Source organism: Heloderma suspectum, chromosome 2 (genome assembly GCF_057233095.1).
Source record: "Heloderma suspectum isolate Gila_16-S chromosome 2, 16-S_ref, whole genome shotgun sequence".
NCBI classification, from domain to species: Eukaryota; Metazoa; Chordata; class Lepidosauria; order Squamata; family Helodermatidae; genus Heloderma; species Heloderma suspectum.
The window spans coordinates 188,223,193-188,242,821 of NC_139459.1; the positions used below are offsets into that span (position 1 = coordinate 188,223,193).

At 46.8% G+C, this 19,629-nt stretch overlaps 1 protein-coding gene across 2 annotated transcripts in view; it reads right to left on the reverse strand.

Annotated features, from left to right (window-relative positions):
* Positions 1–1,814: 1,814 nt before the first annotated feature.
* CTDSP2 (CTD small phosphatase 2) overlaps positions 1,815–19,629 on the reverse strand; it is a 73,760-nt gene continuing 55,945 nt past the window's right edge. The window contains exons 2-8 of one of the 2 annotated variants that reach the window (XM_084836832.1): positions 15,448–15,596; positions 14,041–14,079; positions 10,722–10,823; positions 9,637–9,693; positions 8,108–8,200; positions 7,285–7,470; positions 5,603–5,813 (exon numbers count right to left, since the gene is read on the reverse strand). In XM_084836832.1, the coding sequence (XP_084692958.1) occupies positions 5,688–5,813; positions 7,285–7,470; positions 8,108–8,200; positions 9,637–9,693; positions 10,722–10,823; positions 14,041–14,079; positions 15,448–15,596 (752 nt within the window). In that variant the 3' untranslated portion in view covers positions 5,603–5,687. Of the gene's footprint in view, positions 5,814–7,284; positions 7,471–8,107; positions 8,201–9,636; positions 9,694–10,721; positions 10,824–14,040; positions 14,080–15,447; positions 15,597–19,629 lie in introns of both variants that reach the window. The other variant, XM_084836833.1, reaches the window with a different exon arrangement.

Here is a 19,629-nt window from a genome sequence, read left to right on the forward strand (position 1 = left end):
GTAGAATGAGGCAATGGCTTTGCCCTTCAGAGGGAAGGAGTCAGCAGTCAGATCGGCTGAGAATGTTCGATGCTTCCAACCAATATTGAAGTGGTGTGCAGAATTTCAGGTGTTTCCCTTACCCGCTGAACTCAAGTAAGGAAAGCAGCAGGGTGGCCACTTACGCATCACCCCAAAAGAGGACAAAAGAGGGCAGTAATATGCATTGTATGCTCATTTATACGTAGAAATGTAAATTCAGAGAGAATTGCTATAACTGAAGTAGGAATATAATGCATCTCACTCTAGTGCAGAAGTCCAAGTGACCTGTGGGCCTGCTGCGCAGTCTGTTGCCCAGGTGCTGTTGAAGAGCAACCCCATGGCCCCTGCTCTCCCTCCTTAGGTTCGTTGACTTTAAACCACATGCGCTATGGACAGCCCATGAAAGAGAGGACACCTTCAGATAGAGGACTCTCCTCTGACAGCTCTTCCAACAGAGGACTGTCCTCTGTAAAATAGAACACCTGCCCACCCATCAGGGGTAGGGAGCCGCTGGCCTATGGGCCACATGCAGACCTCCAGGCCTTACATTCCAGACCTCTGGAGTCTCCCCTGGCCAAGCCCCCCACTGGCCCTCTTCCAGGTTATTGCCATTATTTACTCCATCCCACCCTGTCCCCCAACTACAAAACCGATGGAGGGAACCTTGCACAAGCTGGAGGAGGAGGAGAATGCCTGGATGCAAATGACTCCACCCGCTGCCTGCCCATTGCATCCTGAACAAAGAGTCACATCCAGAACCTCATCCACCTTTGCCTCTGGCCCCGACCACTCCTGGAATGTGGACCCTGACAGGGCTCAACTGAGGTAGTTTGGACCTCAAAAGGGGACGTATCCCCACCTCTGCTGTACAGGGCTGGCTCCAGAGAGTGGCAAAGTCAAGCATTTGCTGGGGCCTCAAGAATTACAAAGGGCCCTCTGCCCTGACGTTCTCACTTTAAAATGGACCACCCAAGAGGCTGCGAGAGGGAATATCCAGTTTGCACACTCTGCCTCTTTTCTAGGCCAAGGGCGGCTGTCTTGCCCAAGTCACCACCATCAATCAATCAATCAATCAATCAATCAATCAATCAATCAATCAGTCAATCAATCCTGGAGCCAGCCTAGTTATACCCAATCAATTCCTGCAGTTGCTCACAGGGCTAGTTTGCACCTGTATGTACATTGTTTGATGACTGCAACATCAAGGGATGACTTGTGTGAACAAGCCTTCACAGCTCAGGAACAGCGCCGATAGATAATGTGATGTGATCTATCTCACCCCCACCTAATTCTAAAGATAGAATAATTCCTGCTCCCTTCTCACTGTCCCCAGGATAGCATGTATCCATGATCATTTGGGTGCAATCCAGATATGCACCTGTATTCTATTTCAGGGATGAGCAACTTGTAGGCAAAAACATCCGGAGGGCCACAAGTTGCCCATCCCTGCCTTAGAGCCTGATGATATGTCCGTATCACTTCATTTCTTACTTCATAACTGGCAGCTGAATGTGCAAATTGACTCCAAGAACAAGAATTTGGGATGCTCCTGGGTGACATCCAAAGCTCTCTCTATGGCAACTTATTTACCTTTGCATGTCATTGGCTGATGTTGGGGTAATCATGTGTGAACCAGCCCTGGCTGTGGGATTTGTAGGGCATGCCTCTTTCTGCAGCATGGGAAGAAAGTTTTATCTCACAGTTTACCTGCTCAGCCACAAAAAGCTATTCGTATCTGGGCCCAGTCCACTCCAAGACTTAAGGGGGGGGGGGAAATAGACATACACTTGCTCTCTTTTTTATTTCTTTAATTGCAGTTAATACAAAGATTCCAAAAATAGAAAGATCGACATGGCAACAGTGCCAGCTTCAAGTTTTGGGTTTTTTTTTTTCAATTAAAACAAAATTAAAAAACAAACAAACAAAACCCAGCAAGTGAGGACATGTGACAAAGGCAACTGATGTTTTTTCACTTGTATCAGGTGGGGAGAGAAGGGGAAAGCCCACAGCTCTTGTTACTCAAAAGCCACCAGCAACCGCTCCCTATATGAAATGGGGCACCAAACATAGCTGGATACAAGAGGTACAGCAAAGATCAGTGTATGTGGTGGCTTTAGTGAGGGGGGCGTGTGTATGTGGGGCACCCCTAAAAGGCACATCCCTGGTTAAGTGCTAGGGGTGCCTCTAGGCTGGTATTTTACCTTCATCACCAGCTGGGTTTGAGCAAGGCAACATTGATCCCAACATTGGCAATTGGACCCAGGTATCAATATGGCTATTAAACAAGACTTACAAGCCTGACCCTCAGAGTGGGAATGTGCACTAGTGGGCAATGTGGCAGGGGGCCTCCTTAGAGTGAATTCACACAACCAATTTTTCCCCCTCTGGCAGGATTGTCTGACAGGATCCATCACCTAAGAGATTCCAGTTCCACATTAGTTTAAGCAAACAAGCTTCCACAGCTTGATAAAACTGTGGGGTTATCCCAAGTTTAACGTGTATTGGCCTCCTTCAGATAAAACTAGTTCCACACAGAACCTGACACACAGGGAGTGCAACATTTCACCCTGCAATGTGGGGAGGGAGAAAAACTGGTTGTCTCAATCCCATTTTAGTCCCATCTTTGGGGCTGAAGAGAAACGAGCAATTCTGGAGCAAGTGTAAAGCACCACTCTGAGGGAGTGTGGAAAACAGGAGTGTCATTGCTAGTGTTACATTTTCACTTCAGGTGGAGGGTTTTGAAGCTTAGCGCAGTGGAGGAACTGGGAGCCAGTTTCACATTGAAGAAAGGGTCACACCAACCAACCACTGGGAGAGAGCATGAAGAGGAGGGAGGAGGAGGAAGGGGGCAGGAGCCGATTTCTCCTCAGATGCCAAAGGGCAAAGACAAAGCTGCGCACATGGACTCAACCAGGAAGGAGAAACAAAGAGGTGTTATTCTTTCCAGCATTCATTATCTTTGCAACCTTTAAAGCCCTCACTGCTTTGTGTCCTGGAGGGAAACAGCAGCTGATTGAACTACGAGAAGAAACAACTCTTCCCTCCACAGCATTGGAGACCTGGCCTCTATTTCCCTGCATGGGGGGGGGGGGGATGTGGACTATCAGCAGCTGAGGCAAAGAGCCAAACTACACATTACACTAACCACATAGCGTGTAGCTGAGACATGTCTGCTTTGTTTTGTTTTTTACTCTAGTGTACGTGTGTGGGGCCAGATTTGGATGGGGAGGGTTAAACCTTCCTCCCAATGTTTTTCCCCGGGGGGGGGGAGAATTATGGGGGGAACTGTGTGGAGGGAATATTTAATCCTCCCCTCAAGGAGCACAGTGGTCCCAATCTGAACCAGGGCTACATGTGCTTACGCTAGGTTTTTTTTAAAAAAGACAAGCTTCAGCTACATACTGATTAGTGTACCATGTAGCTTGGCTCAAAGAGAGGGCAATGCCTCATACTGAAGGTGAGGCCAACAGCGGGAGGGGGGAAGCAGCAGTAGCAGACCCCTTTCAGGCTGAGGCCTCCCCTCACACACACAGGTCAACTAGTTGTCAATCAGCAGACTTATAAGAATGATGAAACAGCACATCAAGCAGCACATTGCCCAGGCTAAGAGTTGCCTGCTCAGTCAGCCAATAGCAAGGCTTGAAGCTTTGGTCCTTTTGAGCTTCCCAATCAGGATGAGATGACATACAACCCCACCCCCCACCCCAGATCCAAGCCAATAAGGCAGCACCAGAAATGAACAAGAAGAGCTCTGAAAGGTTCCCTCTACCCCACCCGGCTAACTCCACAATGGCTAAACATGGCGTCACTTGCAATGTATTGCTTATGGGAAGGAAAGGGAGAGAAGCAAGCTGACTTAGTTTATCCATTTGGTTGTCCCCACAATGGCATTTGGAAAGCACTTGTTCACAGCATGTTGAACATGAGTAGGGAGGGCAGCGTACCATAGCAATGGGGCGGGGGGGGGGGAGGAGAGAAAAGAGTGGCAGCGGCAGCTCCATGTTATATAAATATTAAGAAAAACCCTGTCTACATTTGGTTTCTCAGAGCTGATGCCACCTGAAAATGCTGAGGGAGAGCATGGTGAAAGCCCCGGGCCAGCCCAGCTACTTCGCCAGGGCTGGTTCCCAAGAAAGCTCGACAAGAAAGAGGTACAGTCACTTGTTGTCAGGCAGCTGCAGGGTGCAGAAACGTGAAGGTAGTCAAGAAGTCTCCCCATGCTCCTCCAATAACACGACACAGACCAGGCTGTATGCACATGTGAAACAATGCCCCCCCCCTCTAATATGCTAGTCCATGATTCCCTGAGGCCACCCGAGGGGGCGGGCTTTCAAGTTATGACAGAGCCTAGAACGAGTCCTGAGTGGGAAGCCAGGTTATGTTTCTGGTATGACTGGGTGCCATCGTGGAAGGTATGCCACCTGTGGGCAAAAAAAATGTCACATCCTCCTATCCTTCAGGCTAGCATTCACACTGAAAGAGAGTGGAAGCATGGACAGTGCTGAGGCATCCCTGCTGGTTTTGGTGTGGCCTGCCAACTGGGTGCAGTTTAAGGCAAAGACATTGCCTGGTCCCAAGAAGCAACACTAGGCCAGAGTGCAGGAACATGGGCATCTCTGCCATGTCGGTCCTAAACCAATACGGAGTGTGGGGTTTGGGTGGGCTAGCAGACTTCACCTTAGTCCTTACCTATGCTATGCCACTAATATTAGAGGGAGTGGGGTTGCAAGGGTTTCTCTCCCACTGGGCCCTTTCCTTTCACCCATAGGCATAACCCAATCACAAGACAAGGTCTAAAAACATGTTAAAGGCTTCCCAAAAGCCAACAGGAAAATTAGGGACCAAGACCCCCTGAAAGCATGGGCTTGACTGGTATGAAGGGGAAATGCTGGAAGGGAGCAGGACAAAGGAGGACTCACAAAATGGCAGTGCTAGAGAGATTTTCTCTTTCTAGCCAGGTATCAAAGGCAAGGAAAGTCTCTCCTCCAAGAAATCCAGAGGCCTGAGCAGCTGAAGGACAAGATCCCACCTGCCAACACCTGGCCAGGACAGACAGAAGTATCTGAGAGCCAAGAGGAGGCATTCTGGATGCCCACTCCGCCTGAGAGGCGCCAAATATGCTAGGCTGCATGGCTGTGTCCCAGCAGGGCGTGGGTAAGCAGCGCTCTCAGGAGCATCCAAAAGGGAGTGGGAGACATATAGCTTTTAAAAAATCAGCCAAATTATTTGGCATTGCTTTAAGTTGCAAGAGGAAAGGGGGAAAAGGCAGTCTGAGCTGCCCAAACCACAACCAGAGCTAATCGTCCTGCAGCAAATGGAGGGGGCAGGGAGGAAGCACAGCCCTGGGAAAAGGCTGCCTCCTCTTGATGCTCCCTGTGTCCTCGCAGTGCATAGATATGAGCGCTTTTGGGGATGGGGTGTCCAACTTGGATGTCCCTGCTTTTGGTGGAAAGGCTAGAGGTGCTGGCATCCAGCCATACCCTGGTTGGAAACTGCTCTGGCGCTGCCCGATGGGTTTAGGCCAGGCAGGTTATTGCCTCCAAAGTGCTTGCATCTGCCTTGTAGTCAGGCTGTTCGGAACAATCGCACTGTTCCCCTTCCCTCCTGGCCAATACTGAAGGCACTGAGTGAAAAAGTTCCCCTGTGGGCATAATGTTAGGAGGGCCTTAGGGTGCCCTCAGCTGGCCGAGGCTGGTATACACATCCTCTGCTTCACTCAGCTCCTCAAAGATAGGGATCAGGTTCAGCAGCTCGGTGTCCGCCATGTCATCGAACCAAGACTGGACTGGCACCTACAGTGGAGTCAGAAACACAAAGAGATGTCAGTCAGGAACACTGGGGTGCAGTGAGGCAAGGAACAGGGACGTAACATTTTAGGAGAGTTAGAAGAAACGAAAAACAAGAAAGCGCCAGGAACGTGGGAGTGGAATTAAAATGTTGTAGTAATTACGTCACTCCTGGCTAAATCCCCTTAGACCTAGAAATAATATGAAAAGAGAGTTTTGCCCTCATTTCAGGCATATACAAAGAAGCTCAGGTTTTTAGAGAACAAGCTGTGAAATGAGTGCATTCAGGGATATATCCAAAATATTGTGGTCCAAAACTTAATTTTACAGAATTCACAAAATCTAACAAATTAGCCAGACTATACTAACCAAATACACTCATTATTATGCTTGTCACCTGTGAGACCTTGCAGTGTTAATCCCCCTGGTTTAGATGTGCTCTATAGCGCAAAATTAGAAGAATCTTTTCTGAGCTGGAGAGGACTGAGAACTGTTTGGAGTTCTGAGAAAAAGTGGAAGAAAGTAACCTCAAATATTAAGGGGAAACGGACATGGTACAGTCTTCCTGGTACTATACAACTTCAGAATGCAGGGGGTGTGTGTGTGTGTGTGTATAATCCCTCACATTAAAACCTCCCTGCGTGTGGGAAACTACCACGACAGGAAGCAGAGTTCTAGCTTGGGCAGGTGGCAGAGGAGAGGGATAGAGAAAGGGGCACCTCTTGTATGGGACCTGGGAACCCCTGGTGCCAACCTTTGCACAAGAGAACGCAGGACAGGAAGGCCTGGCGTGCTATGGTACATGGGGTCACGAAGAGTCGGACACGACTGAACGACTGAACAACAACGAAGAGAGGAGGATGCTGGTATCTGGTCATCTGCATTGCTGCTGCTGCTGCTGCTGCTGCTATTATTATTATTATTATTATTATTATTATTATTATTGCTGCTGCTGCTGCTGCATTTATATATTACCTTGTCTGCTAAAAAGCCATCAAGACAGTGTACAACCATTTAAAACAGTAATGCTTTAAAACAATAAAAACAGGAACATTACTGCTGCTGCTACCACATTGCTAAAGAGCGCCTTGAGCAAGTGCAATCTCAGAAGAAGCATTTCCCCTTCGTTCTCACATAGGAGGGAATGCCTCCTTTTGAGACAACCGTCTGCCATGTGCTGTGGGACGGATGCAGGCAAGTGCCCCAGCAAGCGCCATCTTAGAAAACGATGGTGAGAAGAGGGGAATTCCTCTTTTAAGAGGTCGCCTGCCACCTGCTATGGATGGAAATGTACTTCTTTCCTTAACTGAAGCTACATCAAAAGGTGTTCATCCAATACAGGTGGAAACCCTTCTTATGATCTAAAAAGTCTTTACTACTTGCCCACTAGGGTAAGTTAACAGGCAAGTCTGGGTACTACTTTATTGCCAATCCCACCCACAGCCACCGTTTATGGGCGACCCCAAGGAAGGCTCACCGCATTCTCCGGATGGAAGATGTAGGAGGCAGGAGAATTGTCCAGGATCAAGGTTTTGCGCAGGTCACGACCCAGCCGGCTGAGGTCCTTGACGTAACAGCCCTGGTGGAATACGCACGACTCACGGAAAAGGCGGGTTCGGAAGACTCCACACTTGTCCAGCAGGTCGGTTACTGGGTCAGCATACTGGGCAGAATGGAGTGTATAATTAGACTAGGGCTCAGCGTACAAGCAAAATATCCAAACGGGGGGAATCAGAAGGCCAGCGGGGCTCTGCGAATTCTACCCACCCATGACTAGATCATGCAAATGCAGAATTTGCTATCTGGCACAGATTTATTTTTATTTTTAAAAAAACTCTATATGGAGTTGGAGATCAAGTTGAAAATGTATAATTGATGCCTTATACATGCTCAGATGCCAGAGAGGGGCTGGGCAGAACCTCCAGTGGTGAGTTGGTGCTGAGAACTTCAGCACTTTGCGTAGTTTCTCACTCCTCCCCAGGGTGGGGAGAAGCAAAATAAACTATACAAAACAAGCAAGTATATGCAAAAATGCCAGTTGTGCATAATTTATTCAGGTAGCGATATTTAGTGGTTCTTGACGCAGAATTAGATTTTTTTTCAAATGCACAAACAAAACACAGCCCTGAAGGTCTAGCAATACCCCCAAAGCTTAGCCCAAGCCAGAGCTGCTACCAAGAAAGCCTAAAACTAGAACCCGTCCATCTCACAAGTTGGAAGCGACATGACAGCCTCTTGCCCTTTGCTTCAGACAGCTTCCCAAACCCAGGTCCAGGCTAGACCTTCCTCATTGCTCTCACCTTAGCCAGGCTGGCAGTGAACAGCACACACTCAAACAGCTCCCCCATCCGCCTCAGGAACTCATCTACAAATGGCCTCTTCAGCACATATACCTAGAAGTTATCAGCAAAGATGAGGAGATGGCACGGACAGATTACTTATTTATATCTACAACTGACCTTACTGCTGAAACTACCCATTCCAATGAAAAACATGAGTTCGGCATCATCTTTGCTAAAGCACGCCACTGCAGGAGACATTTGTAGGGATGAAGCAGCGGGTGGGAAGGGGATGCTTAACCCTTCCCCTGCCCATCGCTTTTCCCCCATCGTCCCTCCCTCTAGACTGTTTACTGCCCATCGCTTTTCTCCCATCGCTCTATGCACTGAGCAGACCTAGCACCACGGGGATCACAAAATATGAATCCAAGCAACCACTTAGTAACCTGCTGTGTATTATCTATGAAGGAGACTCCCAAAAAGGGACAACGGAGAAATGAATCATTGGGCCCCCCGAGTCTGGATCCTATTTGACTTTAAAGGTGCTTCCAGATGGAGGGCTGCTAGTGCTACCAATTAGAAGGCATTGCTCAGCTATCCTGTCTTTTTCTCCTTAATGGATTTTCTGGAGTAAGAAAAGAAAGAGGGAAGATGTGGTGGGAAAACATGGGAGAGTTATGAGTGGAAGATGCTGTCATCTAGATTTCCCATAAAATTATGTGAATGAGGTAAGGCAATGGCAGGATCAAAGCCTCGTCTGGAAGCACCCTTACTCTTTTTGGCTCAGTCTTCAATTTCCCATTGCCAGTAGCTCTCCACTCTTTGAGAACTAGCTTCATGGGCAGTGTTCTCATTATGGAGAAAGCTGTCCCAACTCGCTGTCTCCTGGCAACTTGCAGGTCAGTCTCTTTGGTGTTAATGCTTTATCACTAGAGCAGAACACAGCCCCTCCTGTTGTTCTTCCTTTTGCAGGATACTTCCACCACGGCTACCATTCTTTTAATCTGAATCAAGTAAACTACTGCAGAGCCAAATAATGCCTGCCCTTGCTGACAGATAAGGAAATAACTGCCCGTTAGCATGGTTCAACTAATCCTAATGCATTTTAATGAAAGTAGCTGCAACCTGTGTGTTAATAACTGCTACAGACATTCTAGTGAACAGAGCACAGAAACAAGCATAACTAATGCAAAGCATTTCAGCATTCCTCAGGGATCCCCACCACCTTTCACCTGGGTACATTTCTCTTTCCCGAAGCTCCTGCTGCCACACCGTCCATCCAAGTTGCTCCTTCTGATATCTGCGTGACAAGGGGCTACCTCCTGAAACAAGTAATCAAGAATAGGCCGTGCTGCCTGGTAACAGCCTATCCTGGATTACTTGAACCAGGCTAAAGCCTTCACAGAATGGTCTCCTTCCTCTTCTTTGCAGAACCTAACTGGAAGGTTCTTGGCTTGCAAGATGGGACTAGCCACTCACTTCCAGGACAGATGCCAACGAGAAACCAAAATGGAAAACAAACAAAAAAACCTCCCCCAGCCAGCGCTTACCTGATGGGTTGTCCCCTCTATTTCGACAGGCACAATGAAGTCGGCATTGTTGATTGGCTGAGAAATTTTTTTTAAAGGTACAAGTTAATTTCGGAAGCTAACCCTACACAATTTTCCCTCACCCCACTGATGTTCCTACCCCAATCTGTGTACATAATTGTAAAATTTGCCTCCCAAACCTCTAAAGAAATAACATTCTTGTTATTTTGCTTCTGTTTCTATTGCAGAATCATACATTTGGTCCAATTTTAAATGACAGTCATGACCATTTCAACCTGGTGTGGGCATCTTGGCGCCCTCCAGATTTTTTGGGCTACAGCTCCCTTAATCCCTTACTGAATGGGGCTAATGGGAGTTGCAGTCCAAAACACCCGGAGGGCACTGGGTTGCCTACCCCTGACTTAAACAACTACACCAAACAAGTGAACCACTGACTAATCAGGGAAGTAATCATTTAGTCACTCCTGTTGATCTATTCGGACCTCTTCCAGATTCTTCAAATTTGCTGGTTAGGACCAATGACACAAATCTAAAATATGCTTGTCTTTTTGGTATTTTGTTCTGGTCCCTTTTGCCTTTGGCCACACCCGCCACTGCAATGTGGCCCCCAAATGCTTCTCCAAAATGGAATCCCATCCTTGGGCTGAAAGAGGTTCCCCACCCCTGATTTAATGGTTCAGGTGGCATCCAGCTAGTCTCCCTCCACTGACAGAAGCTCCGGCCCCAGGTGAAGAAGCCACCACAGAGCTTTCCACAGCAGCTGTGAAGGGTGGGAGAGATGGGGTTAATATCCTCATCTGGATTTCCACTCCCAGAGTCGGAGGAGCATCTACAACCCCTGGAGGGGAACTCTGCAATATCCTGTAGTCCCTGGCATGATCTCCCAGGGATTGCGCTCTTAATTTCCAACCGCAGACAGGACATGTCAGAAAACGCAGCATTCATGTTTTGGAAGCTTGTTCCGTGGAACTTTGAAGCAGAGTGTCCCTTTCTCCCACCATGCCCTCTGCACTCCCACTGTCAGTGCGCCTTGCCCCTTCACCACCTGCTATCACAGAAAGCAGGGAGTATCCCTAGGGTTTCACCTTGAAGGAGCTATGCACTAAGGTTTCATCCAGATCAATCACCACACAAATTCGGCCCTGGTCTTGCTGAGTCACCTCAGGGAGAAGGCACGTTCCAGGAATCTAGAAGAAGAAGAAGAGAGGCAAACTGAGCCACCATTGTCGCTGTGAACCATGTTACTGGACGTATATTTAATAAGCTTCAAATACTGAGGAAACCTGATATTCAGCCTTTTAAAATGGGCTTAGTTTTAGCAATGTATCCATCTTAGTGTGCAGAGAAGGATAGCACAGGCAGAATGACTAGGAGTAGGAACTGTATACAAAAACTTTCATGTGGTCTAAGGCTCCAGTCCTCATGGATCCTTCCCTCTGCAATGGGGATGCCTAAACTGCATCCTGAGAGGGTTCCTGCACTTTTAAAAGTTCCACAAACGTTGTAGGTTTTCCATGGGGAAAGCTGCCCTTTACTAATCCAAAATTGGTGTCAGACCTCAATTACGCCACAGATTTGTGGGGTTTTGTTTTTCTTCTTTGTAAATTCGTTTTATTGTTAAATTACAGTGATTGTCAAATATCAATTTTTAATCATGATAGTTTATACTGAAGGGCTACAAGTACATAGAGATGATATTTTAGGCCTCCCTTGCAAAGCATAGATCCTAGATACCTCTTCTGAACTCAATAATTCCGACATGTGAACAATTAAAGATACTGAAAGGTTAAAAGACATTTGTGCTAGTGGCCATCACAGGATCTTGTGGCAGAACATTCTAGACTCTCCAGTCTATTCTGTAACCTTTTAAAATGTAAGGCAAATAGTACCACACATGTTATTCTACATATGGATGCACATCAGACTTACAGTAAAACAGCATTGTGATTATTCCAGTTTTATTGCCAATCCTGTTCCTAATCACTGACTTTGCCTTGAATTTGCACGCTGAATTGATGTCTTCAGTAAACTTTCTACTGACCCCAAGTTCCCTTTCCAGGGTAGACACAGCTCAGTTTAAACTTCATCAGGTTTGCTGGCAAGCAAACACATTCTTATTTAGATATGTATTTGGTCCATAAACTGACTAGTAAATATGTTGAAATTGGTTTAAACTGTTTTTATTGATTAAATTGATACCTTCCCTGCCTGTATTTATGGGATTTTAAAACTTTGTTACTGCTGTTTTATTGCATTTTATTATATTGTGTTGTAATTGTATTATTGCTGTTTGGTGGAAAGGTGGGTTACAAATCTAAGATATAAATAAAAATATGAAAAATGGGGGGGAGTGTTGTTCCAATTTTGCACACACATTACAGTGCAAGGTTCAGGTTCAAGGAGCTCAGAGGCAACCGCCTATCCAAAGCAAGGCAGGAGAAACACGGAGGGGATCATTCCCTCCGCGCTCCTCCTGCCCTGCTTTTTCTGCTAGACAGCCAATTGCAGCTGTCTAACTGCAAGAGCACGGAGCAGGGAAGGAGGATGCTGTACGACACATTGGATGTGTCATACAGGCAGTTACGCTCTCCCCGCCCCGGAACACCCCCAGCCACGCCCCTTTCCGGCCGCTCCGCACTCCTCTTGCGAGTGCGGAGGATGGGGCTGTTCTGCTCTGCCTTGGAGGCAGTGTGGAAATGGGAGGAGGTCAGTTCTCCAGGCTCTGAGGTCGGTTCCCGGGTAACAGCATATCCTATGGCCGTCTAGCTGCTGTCTAGCAGCCACAGGATTGCTCCGTCCTTCAATGAGGTACTAAAGCCCTCATCCAGGGACTTTACCTCCTCAATTTCTTAAAGGGAGACATTCTTCTATAAATTACTCCTACACAAATATTGCAGGACTACCCTAGCTGAACATACCTTTCTGATATGGAAGGGTGATTTATTTATTTATTTATTTATACATACATACATACATGAGGACTTTGGTAACTCAGAAATGCATGAAGCCACAAGACAGGTGACTTTATATTGCCCCAGGTGGCGGCTACCTCCAGGTGGCAAGGGATTCCTTTCTCATGCAACAGCTTGCCATGCAGATAGGGCAAAATTCTCCTCCCTGCTTTGCTCCTTGGAGGTTATTGATGTCACGGGGGAAATTGTGTAGAATGCATGATAGATTGCTGTGTGTGCAAATAGCTTCCCATGTAGAGGCAGCTATCACCATGTGGAGACATCCATATGGCTGTTTAGCGGGCACCAGCCACGGGAGATACGTTACAGTGAGGAGGGGGCAGCAGTTTGTGTTCAAGGGCATGCACTGCAACTCCTAAACTGTTTGTGAAAATGTCACCACAACAGGGCTTTCTCTAGCCTGTCTTAGGCTGGCTCTGTGGCCAACTTTGTGCACAACAGCAGATGAGCTGGTAAAACTGTTCCTGAAGGGTGCTATTTCTGACTACGGGAGGGAATGTGCATTAGTTCTTCAACACAGAGAAACAGACATTAAGAAGAGTTGCAGCCTAGCCTTCTCCCTGTTATGCTGGCTCCCTTCCCTGCAAATGGGGAAATACTCATCTATGCAATCCCTCACCTGCAGCAGGAAGTGGAATACCTTAGGAACAGTTTAACCAAGACATCTGCTATTTGTATGCATTAGACCTGTGGCTGATCTCTCTCTCTCTCTCTCTCTCTCTCTCTCTCTCTCTCTCTCCAGCAGAGCAAAAGAGAATCTCATTTCACCAGGGCAGGAAGAGAGATTTGCTTAGCAAGTGAAATATTGTTTCCCCATCTTGCTCATACATACAAACATGAACACATGTGGACACACACACAAGGCAGGACTGTGCATACATTGTGCATCCAACATTATGCCATGCATGCATGGAATTGGTATTTAATACACAATTTGGCACCCTGAGAATCTCAGCTTTTTCCTCTCTTTCCTTCTCTTGCCTAAGGCTGTCATTGCAGCAGAAATTATCTGGACCAGTGCCATCAAGATTAAATTAGTTGTGATTACGTCTCCCTGAAAACATTGGCACACTGAAAACAGTGGGACTTGAGTCAACCATAGCAAACTTGTTCCATTTGTTTCAATGGGAGTTAGTCATGGCTAACCTTAGGAAACTGGGGCCAACATAGGCAATCCCCACTAGAGTCTCAGGAGCCATATTTGAGGAGCAGGGTGTAAAGGGCAGAGGACCCAGTGATCAGGGTATGGGGCTTTTGTGCAAATGTGCAAAGTAACCAAATAATGAGCAAATTGACTTGCACTTATTTTGATGGTAGAATCTGCATTTTCATCTCAGCTGAGAATTGTGCATGCACTCGTACGCCCAGGGTAAACACAGTCCCGTCTAAAGAGGAGATACAGATCTCCCTCGGCTTTGTAACAAAAACGTACCTGGTAAAACTGGTACTGAAGACACTGCAACAGATCAGACTAAAAGGGGGGGGGAGAGGAGAGCAAAGATACAGGTATCATGAAAAAGGCAAGACTGTAATACTACCATCAGAGATCTCAGCAAGCCTCTGGTTTTACCCACCAAATTCTAAGGAAGAGAATCCTAAGGGCCGCTTCACACATGACGCATTTCCAGCCCCAGGGAGTTCTTTGGTGTGGGAACAGTGGTGGGAATGAATGAGTACAGCCAGGTACAAAGTGCCTGCATGAAGTTCATGCAGAATCATAGAATAGTAGGGTTGGAAGGGGCCTATAAGACCATTGAGTCCAACCCTGGGGAATGCTGGGAGTTGTAGGCCTTTTCTCTGTCTAAACATGCAGAGGATTGTGCCCCTAATATCTATTTAAAAGGGGGGGGGGCATATCCATGGCTGGAGGCAATGTGGCTAAATGTACGTGTTTAACTGACGGATGTGATCATAACACCAACAGTATCTACAAGAGGTTTTGTCCTACATACACAACTGTATAGAACGGGGGGGGGGGGCAACACTCAGGCTGCATGTTGCCCTCCCTGGCCTTTTTTGAGGCCCCTACTCACTCCTGCTGCCCCACCAACACATTTGCAGCTGAAATTTGGTGGTGCAGGGCAGCAAAAAAAAAAGTGGTGATTTAGCTTTAAACCAGGTATATGGGGAGCATGCGCCTTGTTTTCAAGCGAAATTGTGTGGGCTGTGTGCATTTTTGTTGCTGCTACGCTGCTGAATTGTAAAGGTGCGGACTCCTGTCTCCCAGAATTTGCCCACTCCTGGTACAGAAAATAGACTCAAGTTCACTTCTAGATCATAATGCTTGCATTTCACTGTACATATTCACACTATGCTGTGGCTTCCCAGCCCATGTACAAATAGTGAAATACACATATGTGCAATCATCATAAGGGGTTTCGCACTTTTTCCTACATGGCAGCACTTCCCATGGAAACATGTAACGTGTGAAACAGCCCGAAGAGCAATTGCTTCCAATCCAAAGCTGGATCTCCCTGCTGAAGGCAATTCTAATTGATTTGAGAGGGAGCCAGTTTGATACAAACAGAGACTCACAAAGGCTGTTGTGAACACTCTAGTGAGTAGGGAGGCTACTTGCTTGATGTTAAGGAGTTAGATGCAGATGGGAGAAGGGTCACAAGCAAGAAAGAATAATTTACACACACAGGGACGCTCGCACAGATAGAGACAGTTCCAGCTTTTCAGTGGCTGGAGACCTAGGACAGGGTTTACATCCTATGGGGAACACCCGAAATATGGGATGTCAGAACAAAGACAGGATCTGCAGAAAAGTAGCTCTGTCTCCACTAGTTCTGCCACTGGGTGTATTCAGCTATCAATGGCATCAGCATTCGCTTACCTTGGCAATGGTGCTGGTCTCCTCCTTATGCGAACCATGCTCTCCACCAAAGGCAGACTGCCCGACATTCTGTGCGCGGAGGCAACAGAAAAGAGCCTTGAAGATGTTCCGGCCACGAGGCTTCTTTGGGGAGGATTTGGACACCAAGACTGGAAACGCAAGAACAACCACAAAACCTTCATGAAGAACTCGTTACATGGGGAGACATTTTGTCTGCTCCTGAGTAGCTGTTTGTGAGTTCTCTGACAGGTCAGCTAAAGGCCCTGAGGAGCTGCAGATGGTTGCCAGTGGGGGTAGCAAGTTCCCTCAGTGACCGCTCCTGGAGCACATATTGACTGACCTAGGACCCTGCAAGCAAATTAATCCTCTCCAAACCAGTCCCATACAGAAGAGGTGGGCAGAACATAGATTTCTAGATATCTGGGACCTCAACTCCCAGAAGCCCTTGCCAACATGGCCAGGAGTGCTGGGAGTTGGAAGTCCAAAACATCTGACGATCTAATTTCTGTCCACCCCTGCCATACAGGAAGTTGTTTGCCATTCCATTCCTTGTCTGACAACTGTCAATGGATAGGAGTCGAGTAGGGCTGCCAAACTGTTGGGTATGTTGTTTGTCCATGTGGCATTTTTGCCTCTGGTTGGGTACCAGGTATTTTGCTGAATAAACCAGGTGTTTTGAGCTGAGTGTGTGCTAATTTCCCCCCCTCTACTGACCCCTCATCATGATCTCCCAGGTTCCACCTTCCTAACATACCAAAATACCACCAAGTCCTGCTCCCTCAGCTCTACGCCCAGACCAGATAATTTTAAAAATCACATTGGCAACCCTAGAGTCAAGAAATAAATATCTGTTTTAGAAGGACCTGCCTTATACCAAGTCAGACCAATGGCCCGTTGTTTTCTACTCTGGCTGGCTGGCAGCATCCCTCCTCTGTTTCAGGCAGAGGCCTTCCCTTCTGGAGTCATTGGGAATTGAACTGGGAACCCCATGGTTTGCAGCCGGGACCTAGCCAAGTGAGCTCTCCAGAATGTAGGCACAGTGTTTGCTAAGGCAAACTTTACAAAATATGGCCACAGAAGACTGAAGTGCGGAACAAAGGCAAATTTGTTCAACACTGTGCAACTCTGACTACAATGGCTGAACTCAAAATGGCTGTCACCCTCGGTTTCAGGTTCATTGCTGGCATTCCCCAAAATGCTCTCTTCCCTGTACCCTTTCTCACAGAACATGCTGGTTTCTACTATCATTAGAGTCTGGATCCAGGCCTCAGGCTTCTTCAGGCACACAAGGGAAGCAGGGCATCCAACATCACCTCCAGCAATCAGCAGGGAGCCGTATCACCCCATTGGCAGTTGCCTCTGGACTGGCCAGCCTAGGTTAAATACTAGGAGCCCAGCTTTCTCCTGCTGTCTAGTCAACAAAGCAGCATCTTCTGCCTGTTGCACTTCTGGCTCTAGCTTCCTCAGCTCCAGCTCTAGCAACTGACCTCAGGGGCTTTGGACTAGAGAACGTAATCTGCCAGTTTTGCTCTGGATATAGCCACCCATGACCCCAGCCTGGCCCTGCCAGATCCAAGCTTTACTGCTAGTGATTATTTTAATAAAAGATTCAAAATATTGATCTTAGGACAGGGTTCCCCAACCTTTTGGGGTCAGTGGGCACATTTGGAATGTGGAGTGTGTGTCATGGGTGCTCTTACGAAATGGCTGTCATGGCCAGACACAAAACGTTCATTTCCCAGAAGGCAAACTGGGGAGACTAAAAGAAAAGTAACTTGCCCAGGAACCTAAGTACCAGGCAGAGGTGGGGATCTGAGCTCCAGACCACAAAACCACTCTGTGGAACACAAATAAAGATGACTCTGGAGGGCAGCTCTTCGTTTTGCAGTATGCCAGCCTCCAAGTTAATTCTTTTTTGAAGAAATAAAATTAAAATCAAGAGGGGCAGGGAGCCTGACGGGCACCAAGAGGTGTCCATGGGCACCATGCTGGCAACCTCAGTCCTAGGACATGGCACTGATGTGCTCTACCTCCAAAGCCATGTAGGCCTTCTTCCCTTGCCTGCATCTTTCTACTTGCCTGGGAGATCTCTCCCTCCCCTCAAGAACATCTCATGTTTCAGGGATCCAGGAGATCCTATTATCTTTTGTTTGGCTTGCTTGTCTTTCCCTGTCAGCGCCTACAAAGGGCTACTGTTGCAACAGTTCTTGTGCCAGTGCAACCCAGCAGGCATCCTGTGGCAGAGCTGTATGCATTCCATGCTAAAAATAGTAAAATCCTATGCCAAGATAAGAGCCAGATTTTGCAATCTGTAAAGAAAATGTAATTGGAGCAAATTTGCCTAGTCTTACTTTGCATGGAACACTGCTTGCTGTTTCTCATAACTTATTCTGGTTTTGCTAGTCATAGGACGACAAGGACACTAATGCCCATGATATTCTATTTTACTATCATTTTAGGCTGCTACTTACATGACACCTGGCACAGAGAATACAAAGTACCAGAGGGACAAATATTTGTAGATTTAAAGAGGATGTTTACTGTAGGATGGGATCCAAGAGAAAGTGCCTCAAAAAGGGGGTGGTGGGAAGAAGTAGAAGAGGGGATATCAGCACAGATGGCTCCAAGTGTGAGACTGATATCCGATATCAAGGAAATTGGTTCTAAACAGCCCTGTCAGTTTTGCTTCTCAGCCCATGCTGACTGGTGCATCCATTATGAGAGCCCATTAACAAAGGTTTCAAAAGCTCTTAACAGTTTATGTATAGAAGTGATAATTTCTGGTTTAAAGCCAAATAGTTCTTCATCTTAAGTTCTATTGCTAAGGTCTTGCTCCAGGTGCCCCCACCTTCAGAACTGAGCAGGATGGCTGCTGGGAACAGGGGCTTTTCCAGTACGGCACCCCAAACTTTGGAATCCCCTCTCCAGCTATATTCGACAGGAGCCAGGTATGAACATTACTCTTCCCCAAGCTTTTGGCAGCACCTAACTGGTACTTATCTTGTGTTTTTATGGTTGCTGGCTGCTTGACCTGCTTCTTGTTTTTGAATTTCTTGTTTTGTCGTAATATATCGTTTTACTAATATAGGTTTGTTAACTGCCTTAGAGACCTAAGTTTGGTAGAAAAGGCAATGTATAAATAAAAAAAATAGGTACTGAAAAAGCACCTCATAAGCACATTAAAAGTTTAGGTTAAAGTAAATGAATAAATGAAATTAAAATTTACATTAATAACATTATTAACAAGCACAAAATAGCAGCAAGGCAGCCTTGAAATTGACAAGATCAAATCATTACTAAGATTAGCAAAATGTACATGGTCTGTGTTTTTTTTTTAAGTCACCAGCTCCTTCAAAGCATGGAGTCCAGCAGCAGAACCCAGGTACCTTACTTGAATTCCCTGGGCTCCAAACTCTTTTTAATTCGAACTGTATGTCTTTTGCACCACGTTACTGGACAAGGGAGTGGCTGGCCTGTTCTCTGCTGTGTTTTAGCACCACCACTACAGATGGCCTGATGATGGTATTGCAACTATCTGCTCAACAGGGATCAGGTGACACAAGAAGCCAACAGCATCATCGAGGGAAGGGCCATGGCTCAGGGCTGGAGTACCTGCTTTGCGTGTAGAAGGTCCCAGGTTCAGTCCTCAGCATCTCCAGGTAGGGCTTGAAAAACTCCTGCCTGAAACCCTGGAGAGCTGCTGTCAGCCAGTGTTAACAGTACCAGGCTAGATGGACCAAAAGTGGTCTGACTAGGTATAATTCAGCTTCCTGCGTTTCTATCTGGCCTAGTTCATAACTCTGACTGGTGCCTCAGCCTGAGCTGCTTTTGAGCTGCCCTTTTCTGTTTGCTTCAGATCACAAGTCCTGACCCTACAATTAGGGTTGTAGAAACTCCAGGTTGGGAACAACTTGGAATCGTGTAGAAATGTGGGTGACAGTGCAGGCCAGCACATCCAATGACACCCTGCCAACTGATAGCTCTGCTTAAGGCCTGTTTTTGTTTGAGGCTTCAAGACCCTCAGCTTTTAAAAAAATCTCTCTGCAACCATGTGGACTAGAGACTTAAAAACATGAAAGCTCTGATATCCAGAAAATCATCATTTTCTAAATTCTGTATCATATTCTGTACTCAAGTACGTTGACTAGCCCTGGGATTACAACAACCTGAAAATGAAGCAGT